This window comes from Taudactylus pleione, unplaced genomic scaffold (genome assembly GCF_031769625.1).
Source record: "Taudactylus pleione unplaced genomic scaffold, aTauple2 ptg000021l, whole genome shotgun sequence".
Taxonomy (NCBI): domain Eukaryota; kingdom Metazoa; phylum Chordata; class Amphibia; order Anura; family Myobatrachidae; genus Taudactylus; species Taudactylus pleione.
Window position 1 is genome coordinate 3,235,571 of NW_028284423.1, and position 19,345 is coordinate 3,254,915.

Sequence of the window (19,345 nt, forward strand, 5' to 3'; positions counted from 1 at the left end):
TCCCTCTCATTGTTCACCTATCTCAATGACTGCTCCTTTTCAGTCTCTGTCTAAGACCACCTGCCAGCCCCATCCATTGCTAGTCAGCCTTTTCCAAGGCTCTGCCCTTGGTCCCCTGCTTTTTTCAATTTATACCGCCTCCTTTGGTAAACTCCTCGGTTCCTTTGGTCTCCAAAACCACAGTTAGTTAACAATACTCAAATGTGCCTATACTTCCCAGTCCTTCCTTGGGTCTTTAACTGTTTAATCCTGAATGTCTGAGTTTTAACAAATTAAACATTTCCAAAACTAAACTCTACTCTATTTCAATAATATCTCCCTACTGGCTATCTAGGTGTAATTTTTGACTTCTTCCTATTCTTCACCCTACAAGTTTAAAATATATTCCACTGTTGCAGCTTCCATCTCGACAACATCTCTAAGATCAGGTTCTTTCTAACCGCTGATGCCACCAAACTCTTATGTACACAGTCATCATCTTCCGTTTCCACTATTGTAGACTGTTTCTCTCTGACCACCTCCTCACTCCCCTTTTCCACTTCACTCTATCATGATCACTGCTGCTTGTCTCATTCCTTTCTAAATGCTCTGTCTGCCACAGCCCCCTACAACATGCTTCACCAGCTCCCCATACCCTGAGTTTAGTTTAAACTCCTAACCCTCACTTACAAACCACTTATTAACTATCTGCCCTCCTACTGCTGACTTCATCTCTATGTACATTTCCGTCCACCTACTTAGCTCTTCTGACTACTGTCTCTACCCCCTCATGGTCAACTACTCTTATGTCCACCTCCAGGATTTCTCCCGGTCTACCCCATTCCTCTGAAACTCACTCCCATACTAAATCAGACATTCTCCCAGTATTACCATCTTCAAATGTTCGCTCAGCAAACACCTTTTCACCAAAGTCTTCCATCCCTCCTCCTAAATCTCCACTATTCTCTCATCCCCTGGCCTTCTCTACTCCTCGTTCACCTTCTACTTGTTCACCCATCTCCCTAGCATGTAATCTCTCATGGGAGGAAAGCCCTCCTTCCTCATGTTCCTCCCCAGCAGTATCCTTGCTTTTAGTGCTCCTTGTATTTCCTAGTCCCCTTTAGCGACCCTGGTTCTGTAAAAACATAATAATATATATCGAAATATTTGTCCATTTGGTGCAAATCCTTTCAAATTAATCATCTGCTCAAAAATTCTTGCACTGTATTGAAAGCTGTTGCTTCTGCACTTTACTGTAGTCTACCACTTGATGTTCCTTGTGGCTGTATTCTATTTCTGGCTTCTTGTTGCACGTTGTGACAAAGCCGGTAGAGAATAGTTACGTTGCTGTGCAGCAGAGTTGTGAATGATTGTTATACTGTGCACATTGTAAAGTTGGAAAGAAATGATAGATACAAATATTTCATGGCAATAGTGTACATTCTATCCCTCTTCAGTCTTCAAATAAATGACTGTAAATGTGTGTATTTGTATTCAGTAAAATAAACATTGTAATCTGTTAGACAATGCATATATTTTTATATAAGGGTAATTGTAGTGCAACCAGGATGGCTTATATCTCCCTGAATACTATGGTAACTTTAATTAGATGAGGATATTTTTCAAAAATGTTGATTTTTAGATGAAAATGTTTACTGAAATGAAGTTAATGAACTGTGCCCAAAGGATCTGGGAACAAATCTGTTTGGTATAGATTGGGCTGGTATTCGCACTCTCTTGTTACATATCCTACAGTTTAATGTTAAATCATTTTTTTTTTTTTTTTTTTTTTTTTGCATGATGGCTCATTAATTTATAACTCTCATTCTCATGATATTAAAATTATTACAGCTTGTAGGAGGACAATTTGATTTGGAGATGAATTTCATTATTCAAGAGGGGGAGAGCATTTTCTGTATGGTCGAATTGTTGAACAAATGCGATGTCCCCTGCCAAGCAGAGATCTGCAGCATCTTCACTGCCATCTTGAAGAAAAGCATTCGCAATCTCCTGATCTGCACAGAAGTCGGCTTGGTTGAACAAGTATTGAACATAATTGACAAAGTTGATGGCATAATTGCAGGTAATAAATTAATGCTACCATCTAGGGTATGTTGTTAGAGCAGTAACCCATGTCTAATACTCGTATAATGAATGTACAATCTGCGGTTAAAAGGCATATTGCAGACTGGGATTGATTTCTTAACACTAAACTAGTCACATGGTATAAGATGGACATTCAGCCCGATCCATGGATGGATTGATGTGTAAGCAATTTGGGGTCACAATTTGGATGGCTAATTTTGCATAGTTTCAGCAGTCAAGTGATGCAGTGAGGGATCCAATATTATGGTCATCTGGTTAGCCCTCCTGTTACAGAATACCAAATGATCTCATATGAACAAATGAAGGTCATTAGCTGATCCAAATTTCCAATCTGTTATGTTGGATCAGAATAGATGTTATGAAACCACAACTACCTGCTAGTTCAGTAAAAAATGGCAGTGGCCCCAGCCGTAGCCCTCCCCTGCCAGTGGCCCCAGCCGTAGCCCTCCCCTGCCAGTGGCCCCAGCCGTAGCCCTCCCCTGCCAGTGGCCCCAGCCGTAGCCCTCCCCTGCCAGTGGGCCCAGCCGTAGCCCTCCCCTGCCAGTGGGCCCAGCCGTAGTTTTTTTTTATTTATTTTTTTATTAGAGTTGTTGACAAAACAGTACAATAAGACTTTGGACTGTAGAGTGTGTTGAACCTATGACTCACTACTTTTGTTAGACATGTAATATGAAAATAGGAGCAATACAGAAATAGTAGTTACTGTGTATTGATTCCCCCATCCCCCCCTCTATTTTACTAGTTTTACACTACTTAAAGTTGCATTGATCATTCACAGTGCTGCATAAGTCTTTTCACAGCCACATCTGAATAAATAACTAAGTGAGCGGCCAATCACAAACGCTAATCCCCTGATCCACCCACGTCTTTCTCCATTTTAAAGTAGTGAACAGCATTGATTTCCCAGTTCTGACTTGCATGCAGATGTTTTTCCATGGAGTTTGGCTAGGGGTGGTAGAAGACTAGTAAAATTAAATGTGTACATGGTATTGCAGCTTTACATAATAGACCATTATGCTTAACTGACAGAGTGCCCGGTGTGTGTGCTTGACATTTATTAGTAAAAAACAAGCCTACAAAAAGCATGCCTATACACACTGATCAAGAGCGAACGGTGAAAGTTAATAGTAAGGACAACATAACTTCATGCTTATTAATGTAATAAGAGTATATGATTGATATACCCGGATCAAACAGATTTTATGCCTGGAAAGTCTACGGATCAAAATCTACGCAGGTTGTACTGGGTCATTCCATGCCAAATCATCACGGCTTCCAACCCGACTGTTTCAGATTTCCATGAAATTTGGTAGGATGATAGACAGCCTAAAGTAACTATATGTAAAACATTAGCCCTCAGTGTTACACTGTATTAATGCTACAGGGTTGCAAACATGACAAAAAAATGTAAAATGTATGCTGGCCAGGTCGCCTAAAACGAATCATAATTTTGTTTCTAATTGTGGTAGAACTTTCATGTTGGTCTTGTTTTGAAGGTAAGGGTCCATACTTTTCATAAAAAATAGTTTTTATTTTAATATTGACTTTTACGTTTCAAAGTCACATGATGTGACCTTTGACCGTGAATATTTTTAAAAAGTGTATGTTTAATTTTTTGTACATATATAGTATGTTATACACTTAAATAAAATCTCTCTTTGGAATAAGTTTCATTTTGGGAAGCCTTTGGGAACAGAAAATATGAAGTACGACAGTTGAACCCTTCTTGCATTAACCATGCAACTGGCAAGTTCATACTTGTCTTGTAGTGTGTCTCTCTCTGTTCTAGGGATGGCCATTGGTGGTTTTTCATTGATGGTCACCATCAATGGTACAATAGCAATCTATGGTGAACCATCGATGGTTTGCACCACTTGATGGCCACCGCTGCCAGGTATCTGGCATGGCAAGCCTTGAGCTAATTAAAAAAAAAAAGGGGGCATGGCTTAGCAGATGGTGAGGGGGAGGGGCTAAGCTCTGTGTCATGAGCAGAAAAAAACCCCGGGTTCCACTTTGCCATCGATGGCAGAAAATAATTGGCTCTCAAACCATTGAACATTGGTAGTAAACCATCGATATTTGTAAACTATTGATGGTCGATGGCCATCTCTACTGTGTTCTTCTCGGTCTGGCTGCAGCTTCTGCATTGAGAACTAGTGATACAAGGGACTAAGGGCCTGTTTCATTACGGATTGCAAGTGTGATTGCGGCTGCGATTACGCGCGCAGATCTGTTGTGAAAGTATGCTAATGTTAGCAATCGCAATATCGTCGCAATCTAATATACAGATGCCCACTTCCCCTGTCTCACATCCATAATACCTTGCATACCTGCAAAAACATCAGTAACATCAAGTACCATTGGAGCGTCACGCACAATTACAACAGGTCAGACCTTACTCTGACCAAACTTTGCTGCATGCAGTGAGACCTCAAGCTGCATATGCCGTCGCAGGGGCTAATTTATTCAAGCTCCTTGTAACGGTGTCCAAACATACAGGCACGCCTGCGTTTCACCGACCCAGTCACCATCCCCGGTCACTTCCTGTCAATCACAATGTGATGACTCTGCATGGTGTGTGCGATCGCAGTGTTGCATTCGCACACGCGCATTGTGATGCATACACATGCGCAGAATGTAACAATTGCCCGGCTGCTTGCGTAATCGCACTTGTGATCCCTGTTGAATCGGGCCCTAAGACAGTTTAACTGATACAGTTAATCAGTGAATAGTGGTAGTTTGATCAAGAGTGTGACAAATGGATAAAAAGTACATTAAGACTCAGTGCTGCAACCCATTTGATATTAAAGAATACAGCAGCAGTAGAATATTATCAGGCACAGGTTCCTCAGCTGGAATATGGAATTATATCCTTTTTTATAACTTTTGCAATTTTTGCAGCTTTCCTTTCTGCAATAGTTTTGTTCTTTCATTATTTTCCTATTGATAACTTTCATTTAATTACTGCAAAGCTGATTCAGTCCTGCTTGTCACTTCTGTGTCACTTTCCTCATCAATTGATGTGCTCGGTCCTTCTTCAGCAGTTAAAGAATCCCTTTTAATTTGTATCCTACAGTTATCACAAATCATTTGATCACAAATCATTGATCACTATTGACATGTGGCTGTATTCCTTTAAATGTTTTCTACTGCTGCTATGTCCTTTGATATCAATGGGTTGCAGCACTAAGGACTTAATTCAGAGTCGGTCGAAGCGGCTGCACGGTCGTACTAGCGGCTACGATCAGAAATTTCTCCTTGAACAATGCCAGGTCGGTAGTTTGAGTGACAGATTGCGGCGTTTGTGGGTGGTAACAGGGGAAGGTGCTTGAAAACGGGGGTGTGGAGATCCGAACGCAGGCGTGCCTCATTATGCGAACGGCGTTTTATGGGAGTGCATAATTAACAAAGTAGTGTCATGGCACACGTGACAGGGGAGGTTTTACACTGACATGATTGTAGAGCTTAAGAGAGGGTCGGGTCAATCTTTAGCTCTACGACCAGTTCCGATGGCATACGATGCTCGCGATTAATCCTTATGTAGCCGGAGATGACGCACTATGCGTACGAAATGTGGGCGTATTTTTAGCGATCCGACCGCATCCGCCCCTTGGTCGGCCAGCTAACGATCCGACCTTAGGGACGCAACATGCGTGTGCATCATTTGCATATCCGGACCCTTTTTCTATACGACCGTGCGGCCGCTTCGACCGACTCTGAATGAGGTCCTAATGTACTTATCCATTTGTCACGCTCTTGATCAAACTACCACTATTCGCTGATAAACTGTATAGGTTTCCAAACGTGGTCCTCAAGGCACCCCAACAGTTCAGGTTTTAGAAATATCCATGGTTGAGCACCCAAAAAGCACCTCCACTGTCCTACACCATAGACACCGTAACCTACATAAATACTTGACACAATAAAAGCCTGGTAAGCAGTCATTACTACACATTTCCTTGTATTTGCCAGATACAGTATAAGGGTCATTCCATGCCAAATCATTACAGCTTCCAACCCGACCGTTCGATGACGCAATTCACGCTGAACACGTCATCATGGCCTCACACCTTGCTTGTCATTGCCGGTAATATCGGCATTGTGTAAAGGTGGCGGGGCCATAATGACACAAACGCCTAGTCATGCCCCCCTGCTCAGCTTCTAATGCTGGGTGATATCCCCAGCCACGGCCCCTATGCCGACCTGGCTGCCCCCTCCCGTAGGGAAGCATGTCTTGTATAACTAGTTTTCAATGCAGAAGGTGCAGCCAGACTGAGTGGTGCAAACCATAGAGTGCTATTGTATCATCGATGGTTATCACTGATGGAGTCATCGTGGAAAATCACCGATGGCAATCCCTAGAACACAGAGAGAGACACTACAAGACAAGTATGAACTTGCCAGTTGCATGGTTAGTGCAAGAAGGGTTCAACTGCCATACTTAATATATATTATTTTTTACTCCTGTTCCCAAAGGATTCCCAAAATGAAACTTATACCAAAGAGAGATTGCATTTAGGCGTATAACCGACTTTATGTACGAAAAAATGAAACATATATATATATATATATATATATATATATATATATATTTTTAGATTTTTAAGGTCAAAGGTCACGTGACCTTCAAATATAAAAGTCAACATTTAAATATAAAACAATTTTTCACGAAAACTATGGTCCCTTCACAACAAGACCAATATGAGAGTTCTACCACAATTAGAAGCAAAGTTATGATTCATTTTAGTTGACCTGGCCAGCATACATTTTACATTTTTTTGTCATGTTTGCAAATCTGTAGCATTAATACCGTGCATCACTGAGGGCTAATATTTTACATATGGAAGTTACTTTAGGCTGTCTACCATCCTACCAAATTTCCCGAAAATTTGAGATGGTCGGGTTGAAAAGTCACTTTTTTTGTGATGATTTGGCAAGGAATGACACTGCTATCACTTAGAGAGGAGTGACCTAATAGAGCTGGGCGCTGTGGTGGTATCTCTGGATGCTACCAAAGCCTTTGATTCGGTTGAATGGGACTACCTCTGAGAGGTCCTTCGCAAATTTGGCTTTGGTCCTTGTTTTATCTGCTGGATTCAGTTATTGTATTCTTCCCCGGCAGCTTGTGTTTCGGTAAATGACTATACCACGGCCCTTTTATCCCTAGCCAGAGGGACTCTTTTGCTAGCCCTATTTGCGCTTTCTATTGAGCCCCTTGTGTGTTTCCTGTGCACTTCCCCTGATATACGTGGTCTTACTGCTGGGGTGGTGGAGGACTTTGTAGTCCTATATGCAGGCGATATGCTTTTATTCCTGGAGGATGCATCTGTCTCCCTGGATGCGATTTTAAAAATAGTTAAGCAAACCGGAGAAGCTTCCAAATATGTTATCAATTGGGATAAATCTAATTCATTCTCTATTTCCGGTAATATACCTGTATCCAACCCCTCTACTTGTCCACTTTAGTCGTCCCTGAGGTTTAAATATTTGGGAGTGTGGATTACACCTGACGCTAATAGCGGTATATTTACTAAAGAGCTGGTTTTTAGAAATAGAGTTGTTGCCCATAGTAACCAATCAGATTCTAGCTATTATAGTCTAGAAGGTGCTAGATAAATGACAAGTAGAATATGATTGGTTGCTATGGGCAACAACTCTATTTCTAAAAACCCGCACTTTAGTTAATATACCTCTGTCTCTTAAAATATTGATCCAATTACCTCCATCTTTAAATTAAGGGTGCATACATGGAAAAATGTGCCTCTTACTGTTATGAGGCGCATTCATCTTTTTAAAATGTAAATTCAGCCCAAGTGTTTGTATCTTCTACAGCACTTTCCGGTTTATATCCCTAAAGCAGTTTTTTCTGATAATGTCTTCATTTATATGAGGGGGGACGACGACAAAGACCTGCTCGAGTAGCTAATAAAATCCTATACATATCTAAGGCTTTGGGTGGTTTAGGCCTCCCTAATCTCAGTCTGTACTATATGGCTTCTCAATTGGTCCATTTTTCAGGTTGGATTTCTGAGGAATGGAATATACTCGGATTGGTTTTCTAGCTGAGCGGGTGGGGTCCTCTTTATTTCCCTTACAATTTCTGTTGTCTGGTTTTTCTGTTTCTGGTCTTCCTTTTATGCTACGGCAGGCCCTTATGGTCTGGCATTTTGCTCATACTCTATTTCTCCAGGCGGACTCTGATGAGTATTCTCCCCTTTGGATTAACTGTTCCTGCTCTGAATTGTTTAAACTCTCTTCTGATAATATTTGGATTGGAAATGGGGTATCCTCCTTAGGTCGATTATATGAAGGTGGGGTGTTTAAATCTTTTTTGCACTTACAGTTGGAGTTTGGTTCTCCTAATACGGCTTTATATAGACATTTGCAATAGCGACATGCAATGCAGGCCCAATTTGGTGACTCCCCTCCAATAATATCTCCCCCTCCAGTTAAAACTATGGTCAGGCGGTTGGGCTCTAGGAGTGTCAAATTTCTTCTATATATGCTTAATACTAACTTGTTACCAGAGTTTTTAGATCCCCTAAAACGTAAATGGGAAGTTGATCTGGGTTCTATTTCCGATGAACAATTGTCATAAATTTTAGGTTCTAATAAATTTACCACCCCATGTGTGAGGTACCAGCAGATTTTCTTTTTTGCATAGGTTGTACCGTACGCCACTTTCCTTACAGTGGTATAGTGTGCTGCCCAATGCTAATTGCCCATGATGCTATGTGAATGTACGGTAGTGTTTTAATTATGGTGAAAAGTCTGGGACGATATTCGGACCACATCCCCTTCACTTCCCCCGTTAGACACAAGGATATGTTTATTTGGATTGGATTTGGAGGGATCACACTAATTGGTACTTTATAGGTATACTCTATGCCTTATTAGGTTATAAAATAGGTTATAATAGCCAGAGTCTGGTTTGCAGCCGAGCCTCCTGATATCAAAAGGAGAGCGCTGGTTAGTGATGTCGTTAAACATGAAGGATATCGATTTAGAAATTGCAGTGCTATGTCTCTATACTATAAAAATGGGATAGGTGGTGCCAGTCCAGACTGGGTAAAAGGTCTGACACTTCCTTAGCATTCTAGTACCAAATTTATATTTTCAGATACTTTTTGTCATTTAGACACGTCTTACAAGAGTTACCTATTTGTTCATAAATTCCACTGCACGCATCTTATTTATAATATGCAATTGCTCCAGTTTTGTTATATGGATACTCATAACAAAGGTTAAGGTGTATTCTTCTTTTTCTTGGATTGTATTCAGTCCCTTATTTTTTTCATGTATTGATTTATGTATTGCCTTATCATAATGATGTAATTGTTATGTTCTGTTTGTATTTCTTTGTTGTGTGTTTACATAAAACACTAATAAAAAAATGACTTGACTGAAAAAAATGTATATTTGATTGCCTAGTTAGTACATTAGATGTTATACTGCTTAAATGCTCCTTTTATAATATCCTGTAACCTTCGCCCCACCTATAACACTTTGTACCACCTTGTCGCATCCAAGTTACCCCCAAGCTCCCTGTCCTCTGCTATGACTTTTCTGTGAGTCCTTATTCGGTGTAATTGCTGAATTATTACAGTTTTTCCCAGCAATTAGAACTTCCATGCATAGCAGAGACACTGCTGCACTTCCACATAATGAAACTCTGAAGAGACTGTCTCTTTTCTGATAACAAGCTTTCTCTTCCATCCACTAGGGGACACTGGAGGTGCTTACGCTGGGGTATAGAGGCGTGGATAGCTGGAGCCGGCACTTTAAATAATTTTGAAGTGTGAAGCTCCTCCCCCTCTATGCCCCACCAGCCCTCAGTTTAGAAAATGTGCCTACGGAGCTGGTCACATTATGCTGTGCTCCAGCAATACATTTATTTTATTATTTTCTAACATCTTTTTTTTTTTACACCTTTTAGGTACCCTTCGCCACCTCTCTAAAGGTGGGGTCCGGGTACCTGGCGCCCTGTCCTTAATAGAAGGCAGGAAGGAGTGCACAGTGCTTATACTAAAAGCACTGACGGCTCCTTACCGCCACACACACACAGCACTTCTACAAAGCCGGGCTGCCGGGCAGTCTTCAGAAGCGGCTGCCGGTCAGGTGACTCCCTCTTAAGAAGGAAGTGCTGTTCGGAGGGAAGCCGTCCAGGGAGCGCAGTGAGTAAATCACCTGCGCATCCCCCGTCTCCTGCCCCGCGGGATGCAGAGAGCGCTGTGGCGCTGATAATAGAGCTTCTCCCCTCTTCCCACTGCTGAGCGGCTAGAGGCTCCTGTTCAGCGGGGCTTGAGCAGCGCTACAGCGCTGCTCATTGACTTGCATCTCCCCTCTCCCCGCTGCTGAGCACAGCGGGGCTTGCAGGGGAAGGTGATTACTAAGTGTGGCAGCCATATTAGAGCCCCTGTGGGCTTGAGGAAGGGGGGCGGAGCTTAACAGCGCGGGCTCCCTGTCCAATTTACGCGGCAGCGGCTGTGAGAACAGCGTGGCTGCTGTTTGTTTAACCCACTGTTGTCCATTTATAGGTAGGGTGCAGCACATGCAGAAGGCTGATTCTCCTGACTACATCCCTGGCAAGAGGCTGTGAGTAATCACTGGGGTGTAAGTGCAGGGAATCTAATCTGTGGGAGGGAGTACCTCTTCCTCTGTGTCCCAACCAGCCTTCTGTTTTATTTCTAATTCACTTCTGGTGTACCTCTGGGTGACTTTGTGTATCTATGTCAAACAGAACAAAAGCGTCTCAAAAGATGTTTTTCTGTTCTAAGTGTAACAACAAACTATCCAGGCCGCATGCCACTGGATCCACGTTATGTAATGCTTGTATAGCAATAGATCCACCGATGGCTATTACGGCCACACCTGCTCCTCCATGGGCCGCTGACATGGTAGGAGTAATGACGGATTTAACTTCAGAGTTAGCTGAGGCACGTAAGTCTCAACCTCCCTGGGTGGCGGGGCTAACTAAGTCTCTAGACACCCTGGTACAGGTTATGGGTACAGCGGCATCTGCACCCTCCACACAAAAGCGTACTCTGACGACTGTTCTCCAGTCAGAGGAGTCGGATGAAGAATTCCTCACTACGGATGATACCGAAGAGGAGAATTGGAGGACACGTTACAGGACGGTACCTCTCAGGAATTGGAGTCCACTTCTCCCGGGGTGGAATCTCTAATTTTGGCGGTTAAAAAAAAACAAAACAAAAAAAACCCACTGAATTTACCTGAGGATGTAATTCCTGCATCCCAGGAGTGTGAATTATTTCATGAACAAAGAGCTCGGTAGTTTTTCCGTTCTCACTGCAACTTCAACAGCAGCTCTCATTGGCCTGGAAACAACCGGATAAATGGTTCCAAATTCCGCGCCGGTTTCCATCTAGCTACCCTTTTCTATCATCCATGCTGGACAAGTGGGAAACGCCTCCTCCAGTAGATGCGTCCGTCTCCCGTCTCTAAGAAAACAGCACTCCCAGTACCGGGGGCTACAGTACTAAAAGATCGTTAGGATCGTAAGTTGGAGACAACGCTAAGATCTATTTATACTGCAGCGGGTGCTCAACTTAGACCCACCCTTGTTACCGCTTGGGTTAACAAGGCGGTGGTTTTGCTGGGCTGACCAGTTGATTACCGGTTTGGACTCTGGTACCTCTAGAGCAGAGTTACGTCTACTTGCAGAACACATATGTGAGTCTGCAGTTTACTTGGGCGAAGCTTCAAAAGATATCAGTGAGATTAGTGCTCGCATATCCGCTTCTGCTATTTAGGTTGGTTGCGCACTTGGCATGCGGATGCAGAATCTAAGCTTGCGGTGGAGGGTTTACCATTCACTGGCGATATGCTCTTTGGCCCAGAATTAGCCAAATGGATATTCCAGTCCACGGGGGGTAAGTCTTCCTTCCTCCCATCAACTGCTCCGACCCCCAGAAGATCTTACAATGGACCTTCGTTTCATTCCTTTCGTGTGCGTCATTCCTTTCGTGGTAGAGCCAGAGGTGCTCCCACGCAAACTAGACGGCAGTGGTAGAGGTCGTCCACACACGGTTGCACGTAGACCAGAGCCTAAACCAGCAAGAAAAAAAAAAAACAGGTGGCATGACTGTCTTCCGTCCCAACTCGTACCTTCTGCAGTGGGAGCCCGTCTGCAGAACTTTCCACAAGTTTGGAACCACCAGACATCTACAGACCCGTGGATCCGCAGACTAATTTCCCTGGGGTTCCGAATAGACTTCGAAGTCCCCCCTCCACCTCGGTTCTTCACTACAAGTCTGCCAACACCTGTAGACGGGGCCAGGGTTCTACAGGAGGCTATCCAGTCTCTAGCGGTATAGTCTGTGCTAGTTCCGGTTCCGGAACATCAAAGAGGTATGGGATTTTACTCAAGCCTGTTTGTAGTACCCAAGCCGGATGGCTCGGTCAGGGCCCATCTTAAACCTCAAGTCCTTGAACCTCTATCTGAAGATGTATCGTTTCAAAATGGCAGTCATAGTGAGTTTGGATCCAGGGGAGTTCCTATTATCCCTGGATTTCAAGGATGCCTATCTCCATGTTCCCATCTGGGAACCACACCAGACCTTTCTGCGTTTTGCCATATTGAAAGATCATTATCAGTTTCGGGCATTGCTGTTCGGGTTATCCCCGGCTCGCCGCATATTCACCAAACTCATGTCAGTCATGATCGCTCTCCTTCAGTCATCAGGAGTGAACATAATCCCTTATTTGGACGACCTGTTACTCAAGGCTCCATCGGTGTCTCTTCTATCAGATCATGCCTTACTGACATATTACACTCTAATCCAACACTGTTGGATAATCAACTTCAAGAAGTCGAATCTCAGTCTGTCCCAGAAACTTCTGTTTCTGGGCATGATATTGGATACGAAATCACGGAGGATATTTCTTCCAACAGACAAGGCCAGGGATATCCGGTTATTGGTTCAACTGGTCCTCAGACCAAAGAAAGTGTCAATGCTTCTTTGTCTGCATCTCTTGGGGAAGATGGTAGCTGCTTGCGAAGCGCTACAGATTGGCCGGTTCCACTCCAGGGTATTTCAGCTGGACCTGCTAACACAGGAGTCAGGGTCTCATCTGCTTCTACATCGACAGATCTGTCTGAGCCCGGTTACCAGAGTAGCCCTTCTTTGGTGAACACAATCCAACAATCTGTTAGCAGGCAGAAGATTTGGAGTGTGGGACTGGATCATCGTAACAACGGATGCCAGCCTTCGAGGATGGGGAGCAGTAGTCCTCGATTATTACTTTCAGGGTCGATGGTCCCCTCTAGAACAGAAGTGGCCCATAAATGTTTTGGAACTCAGAGTGATTTACAATGCTCTGATAGAGGCAACAGAGTTTTTAAAGGCTCGTCCGGTAAGAGTTCAGTCCAACAACGCGACGGCCGTCACTTACATCAACCGCCAAGGAGGGATTCTGAGTCGCATGGCTATGCGAGAAGTAACTCAGATCCTTCGGTGGGCCGAGAACCAGTCAGAATGGCAGCTTCATCCAGACGTGTTCAACGTGCTGATACGTCAATGGGGATGTCCTCTGGTGGACCTCATGACGTCACGATTGAATCATCAGCTCCCATTATACATGTCAAGTCGAGATCCGCAGGCGGAAGCTGTAGACGCTCTGACAAGTCCGTGGATCTACGACTTCGTTTACATTCTTCCACCGATTCCGCTTCTTCCTCGTCTTTTAGAAAGGATAAAACAAGAGACAGCCTCTGTAATTCTCGTGGCTCCAAACTGGCCTCGGAGAAGTTGTTGGACGATCAGTGGCCCCTTCCTCTGCGCCCGGATCTTCTACAGCAGGGCCTTTTCATACACCACAACTTAGCGCAGCTGCGTTTAACAGGGTGGCTCTTGAAACCGATATCCTAAGACGCAAAGGCATCCCAGACACGGTTATTCCCACCATGCTACGCGCCAGGAAGCCAGTTTCAGCTGCGCATTATCGCATCTGGCGTGCTTATATCTCACGGTGTTCCAGTCTGGCTCTTCCATCTAGGACTTCTAGTTTGTCCCGGTTTTTTGCTTTTCCTTCAGACGGGTCTGGATTCTGGCCTTCGTCTGGGAACCTTAACGGTGCAGGTTTCTGCCCTCTCCATTTTCTTTCAAAGGAAACTGGCCCTGAGGTGCAGACGTTTCTTCAAGGAGTCTTGCGCGTGCAGCCTCCTTTTGTACCTCCAATAGCTCTCTGGGACCTTAGCTTGGTGCTTCTGTTTCTTCAGTATCCCATGTTTGAACCTTTGGAGAAGGTTGATGTTAAGTACCTGTCTTGGAAGACTGTTCTCCTCTTGGCTCTCGCTTCGGCTCGTAGGGTTTCGGAATTGGGTGCTCTGTCCTATAAGCCACCTTACCTTGTGTTTCATGCCGATAGGGCAGAACTCCAGACGGTAGCCGCCTTCCTTCTCAAGGTAGTGTCGCCTTTTCATATTAATCAGCCTATTGTGGTACCGTCGTTGGTGGAGGACTCTGGTGGTCCTTCTACCTTGGATGTGGTTCGGGCTCTCCGGATCTATGTTGCCAGGACAGCGTCCCTCCGTAGTCAGTCGCTTTTTGTCCTCTATGATGCTGTGCATGGGTTGGCCAGCATCCAGGTACGTTGGATCCGGCTGACTATTCATCAGGCTTATGTTAGTGCCGACCGTTGGCCTCCTTCGTCTATTTCAGCTCATCCCACACGTTCTGTGGGTGCGTCATGGGCGGCCAGTAGAGGAGCCTCCACGTCACAGTTGTGCCGTGCGGCCACTTGGTCTTCAGTTCACACGTTTGTCAGATTTTACAAATTTGATACGTTTGCTATGTCGGTATCCCGTTTTTGCCGCCTGCAGGCGCTGCAGAGCGCTCCCGCCCGTGGGGAAAACTTTGGGACGTCCCCAGCGTAAGCACCTCCAGTGTCCCCTAGTGGATGAAAGAAAAAATGGGATTTTGGTACCTACCAGTAAATCCTTTTCTCTGATTCCACAGGGGACACTGGACGCACACCTCTGCGCTCCTTAGCCTGCCTGTTCGGCTTGTTCCATATGTTGTATGATTCAGTTATTGTGTGTTCTTCTCTCCCTTTTTTTGCTCCGCTTGTTCTCCATCTCCTCTCGGCCTTCATTTTCTAAACTGAGGGCTGGTGGGGCATAGAGGGGGAGGAGCTTCACACTTCTAAATTATTTAAAGTGCCGGCTCCAGCTATCCACGCCTCTATACCCCAGCGTAAGCACCTCCAGTGTCCCCTGTGGAATCAGAGAAAAGGATTTACTGGTAGGTACCAAAATCCCATTTTAATTCCTGGCTATACATTGCAGTATGCATGGTCTCTACAGGTCAAGGGGGACATGATCTCTTCTGTACATCGTGGCTTTTAGTCTCCCAGGCTACCAATTTTTGGCCTTTTTTTTTTCTTTCTAGATCTGCAAGCTAATTAACCTTTAATAACCTCATTACTGTGTATGAAGGACTTTTATTTTATCACTCTGTTTTTTGTTGCATGAACATCACCTTGTGTTTTACCTGTTACAGATCTTTTGGTGGACATGTTGGGTGTTTTGGCGAGCTACAGTCTCACTGTCCGAGAGCTAAAGCTGTTTTTCAGTAAGCTACAAGGAGAAAAGGGAGAATGGGTGAGAGACCTTTTTTTGCTTGGGTACTTTTATAGTATATATATTTTATAAAAAACAAAATCTCCATCCTTAAAGAAAAACTTCACACAACAATTAATTTTAGTATTGAGTGGCACTCACTGCATTAATGTAAGATAGTGTAATTGGTTCGTCCATTTACCAGTCTTCTTAAAGCCTTAAATGTTCCAGTGCTGTTCTGTAGTCCCGATGCTGCCGACCTATTTGTTATTGATGCACCGACACGGTGAGCTCCCCACTACTGTGCCGCAATCGCTCAAGACAAGTAAAATATGTTGGCTCTTTAAAAATTGATGGTGATGATAATAAATACTCTGATTTTTATCTTCAATATATAGAACTCCTACCAAGTGCTAAATATGAGATACTGTTGAAATTATTTTCTTAACCTACTATGTTTGTATCTGTCCTGATCAAGTGTTGCATATTAAATGTTTTCACTGGTGTAAGTGGTTGCAAGCTCTATAAAGTTGATTCTTTGGGTGATATTTCTGACACCACCTATTAAAATGTAAATATTTGGTAAAAATGGCCATTTAAAGGTCATTAGTCAATGTTTGCTCCCAGACCTTAAGTTATACCATGCATGCATACAGAACATACAACTCACATGTAATCTATCCTTATATAGAGGTGTAAATGTTTATGGACCAAATGTAGGGCTTTTCCTTAGTTGCATGTGGCCAGTGGCAGCCTCTCCACTACCAGCTCTCTGCAGGCTATACCTAAAAGCTAAAATCACCAGCTGTGACAAAGATTCTTTACAATAAGAGTTGGTGAAACTGTATACAGCGCGCCCTCATAAGAGCCCCAGCACATCTGCAAAGCACAGTGGTGCTTACAATTTAAATATTCATTAATGAAACCTTCACAATGAAAGAAACCGATCTAGAATTCCAGTAAATGCAGAGAAACGTATACGGGTTTCTAATATGTTACTGCAATTTCCAGTCACAAAATATATACGGTTATTAAATAAAAAATGTATACAGATATATCTGCTGAATGGAGAAAAGATGCAATGATGTTAGGCGTTTCAATATCATTACCCTTATTGTCATAAATTTGTATCCATGCTCTTTAGCCTCTACACGCAGTTAAGCTATTGTCTGTGTTAAAGCACATGCCTCAGAAGTATGGTCCTGATGCCTTCTTCAACTTTCCTGGGAAGAGTGCTGCAGTAAGTACCTTGAGTCTTAACTCCTCTGCACTGCCTTATTATTATGTTTCCGGCAATGCAATGAACACTAGAGCCATGTGCAATCAGATCCATTGTTATAGCAAATGCCATCAGTGTGGCCCTCCAAATAAAAACATTGCTTTATAAAACCCATAAGCGTACATGGTTCCTGATACATTAGTCTTCTTGGTCTATAATGGACTAAGCTGAGATCGTAACATGGATCAAAATCTCCATTTGTGTGTTTGAAGGCCCTTTAGTTTTCCTTTCCCACTTTTTGTATATGTTTGCCAAGAAAGCATTTGATATCATTGTTAAATAATTCAAAACTAATAAAACCAATATTACACACGTATTGTATTTTATGCACCATTGCCTAATCTGTGACTGTGAAAGTGCTGATTCTTGAGGGCTCAGGGAGGTTTATATAACTAAGAAAATTAGTATCTATTTAGACAATGACACAGCTGCATCTTGTACCAGTATGTAGCAATCATGTTGGTTAAGTGATTGTGCATAGTTCATTCAGGTTGTGTAATACAATATCTTCTTCCCTCTAATAATAATAATGTGATTATTGCATATTTTTTATTATATGCTGACTAATGGTTGTTGCAGCTTAATATCTGTATTGTGAAAGTGTTATAAAATGTGCTATGCTTGGTGTTTAAGCCATTATGAAATGTTAATTATGAATTTATCTTTAGGCCATTGCCTTACCCCCAATAGCTAAATGGCCATATCAGAATGGATTCACATTTCACACTTGGCTGAGAATGGATCCCATAAACAACATCAATGTGGACAAGGCAAAACCATATTTGTATTGGTAAGTGTGGTATATTCCTTCTGCATAGTGGGCACACTTACCTTTGAGTTGGTATTTGGCGTATTGGGAAAAGTGATGAGATTAACACCTAAATTTGTTGCTAGTTAGATTACTCTTTACCTACAATTGTATTTCATTATACAGAGTTTTTTTTTTCTTTTAATTTGGGAAAAATTAAGTGTATCTGCGTGCAATGTACTGTATATTAGTCAGATACAACCTGCCATTAAATCTAAAGTATTGGTTACTTAAAGCAAAACATTTTGAGGATGCAAAACAAATGAATTCATTAAAAAAATATAAAAATCCTAAACATGGTTTGGGGAAAAACTGATTTTGTGAAACTTTTTATTGTATTGATATTATCTTACACTGTTGTGGATGTTTTTTTATTGATTTTTTTAAACCTTAGTTTTTAACAAAACAGTGTAATAACCGTCAGACGCCAAGGAGACAGCAATTAAAAAATTGTGTAAGACAGCCATCTAATAAACAAAATACCTTCTGATTTACTTGTACAATACCATCTTAGTAGTAGCAGTTTTACAAGTGGCTAAACATGCCTTGAATTGGAAAAGAAATCTAGCGTTTGAAGGAAGAGCAGATGGCACTCTCTGATTTGGATCACACTACTTAAAAGTTAAAACTAACTGTTTTGTATCTGACATGCTATAGTAGAAGGGAAGCGTGCAGCACTAGTATATTGGTCCCTTTTACATGTGAATGGAGGTGAATGGGATCCTAAAAGAATAGTCCATACATGTTTTATGTAGTTCCTACAGATTTGGTTAGAGGTCATAGTTGTAGTACTTGCAGGCTCTTAAGACTTGAAGTTAAGCTTATTCATGATGTCCACGGGGACTGCCACTACAGGGCCAAATAAGGAGGTCTCACAGTGCCAGGTCTTCCACTCAAGCTTCAGAAGATTAAACCAGGAACTGGGGCTGGTACAACATTGCCAAGCACCCCCCCCCCCCCCCCCAATCTTGCTATGGGGCTCACCCATGTAACTGATCCAAATAAATTTTAAGGTGGGTTTCTGTGGCTTTGTTAAATGCATATTAAAAATGTTTCAATACAGGAACTTTTTACGATTCCTGCCTAATATTTGGCAAGCCACAGTAGACAAAGTATCTAATTTGAAGACCATAGACCTCACTGAAAATGTCTGTGCTATGGGTATATCTGGGAATGGTTTGGACAGATCATCACTTATTTATACATATTTTCCAACTGTGATATGTGTGTGCCCTCACGTGTTATCACTTACCACTAGATTGTGACCTGCTTTGGGCTTAGATTTCTCAGCCAGCAGAATAAAAGTGTGAAGCCTATTCCTTTTCTTTCCTAGCTGGAAAATAATTATATTATACTCTATACTTTAGTACTTTATTTTATATAGACAGTTGGATCCTAAATTAATTTGTCATTGGGAGATTTGAAGTTTCAGGTCCTACTGTAATAGGTTGTGCTTACATGTTTGTAATATTATTTTATATATGAGGCACTATACATGGGTAACTTCAAAATTTTCAGGTCTCTTTTGAGTAAGATATATCTTCTGATACAGGATTCCTTGAATCTAGCATACACTATATATTCTTGTACT

The 19,345-nt window shown here is 42.5% G+C and overlaps 1 protein-coding gene across 2 annotated transcripts in view; it reads left to right on the forward strand.

Moving 5' to 3' along the window:
- The window catches only part of LRBA (LPS responsive beige-like anchor protein), a 626,758-nt gene that overhangs the window by 29,238 nt on the left and 578,175 nt on the right, over positions 1-19,345 (forward strand). For both annotated transcript variants that reach the window (XM_088448343.1, XM_088448354.1), the window contains exons 2-5: positions 1,831-2,062; positions 15,609-15,709; positions 16,812-16,907; positions 17,615-17,736. In XM_088448343.1, coding sequence (XP_088304469.1) covers positions 1,831-2,062; positions 15,609-15,709; positions 16,812-16,907; positions 17,615-17,736 — 551 coding nt within the window. The remainder of the gene's footprint in view (positions 1-1,830; positions 2,063-15,608; positions 15,710-16,811; positions 16,908-17,614; positions 17,737-19,345) is intronic.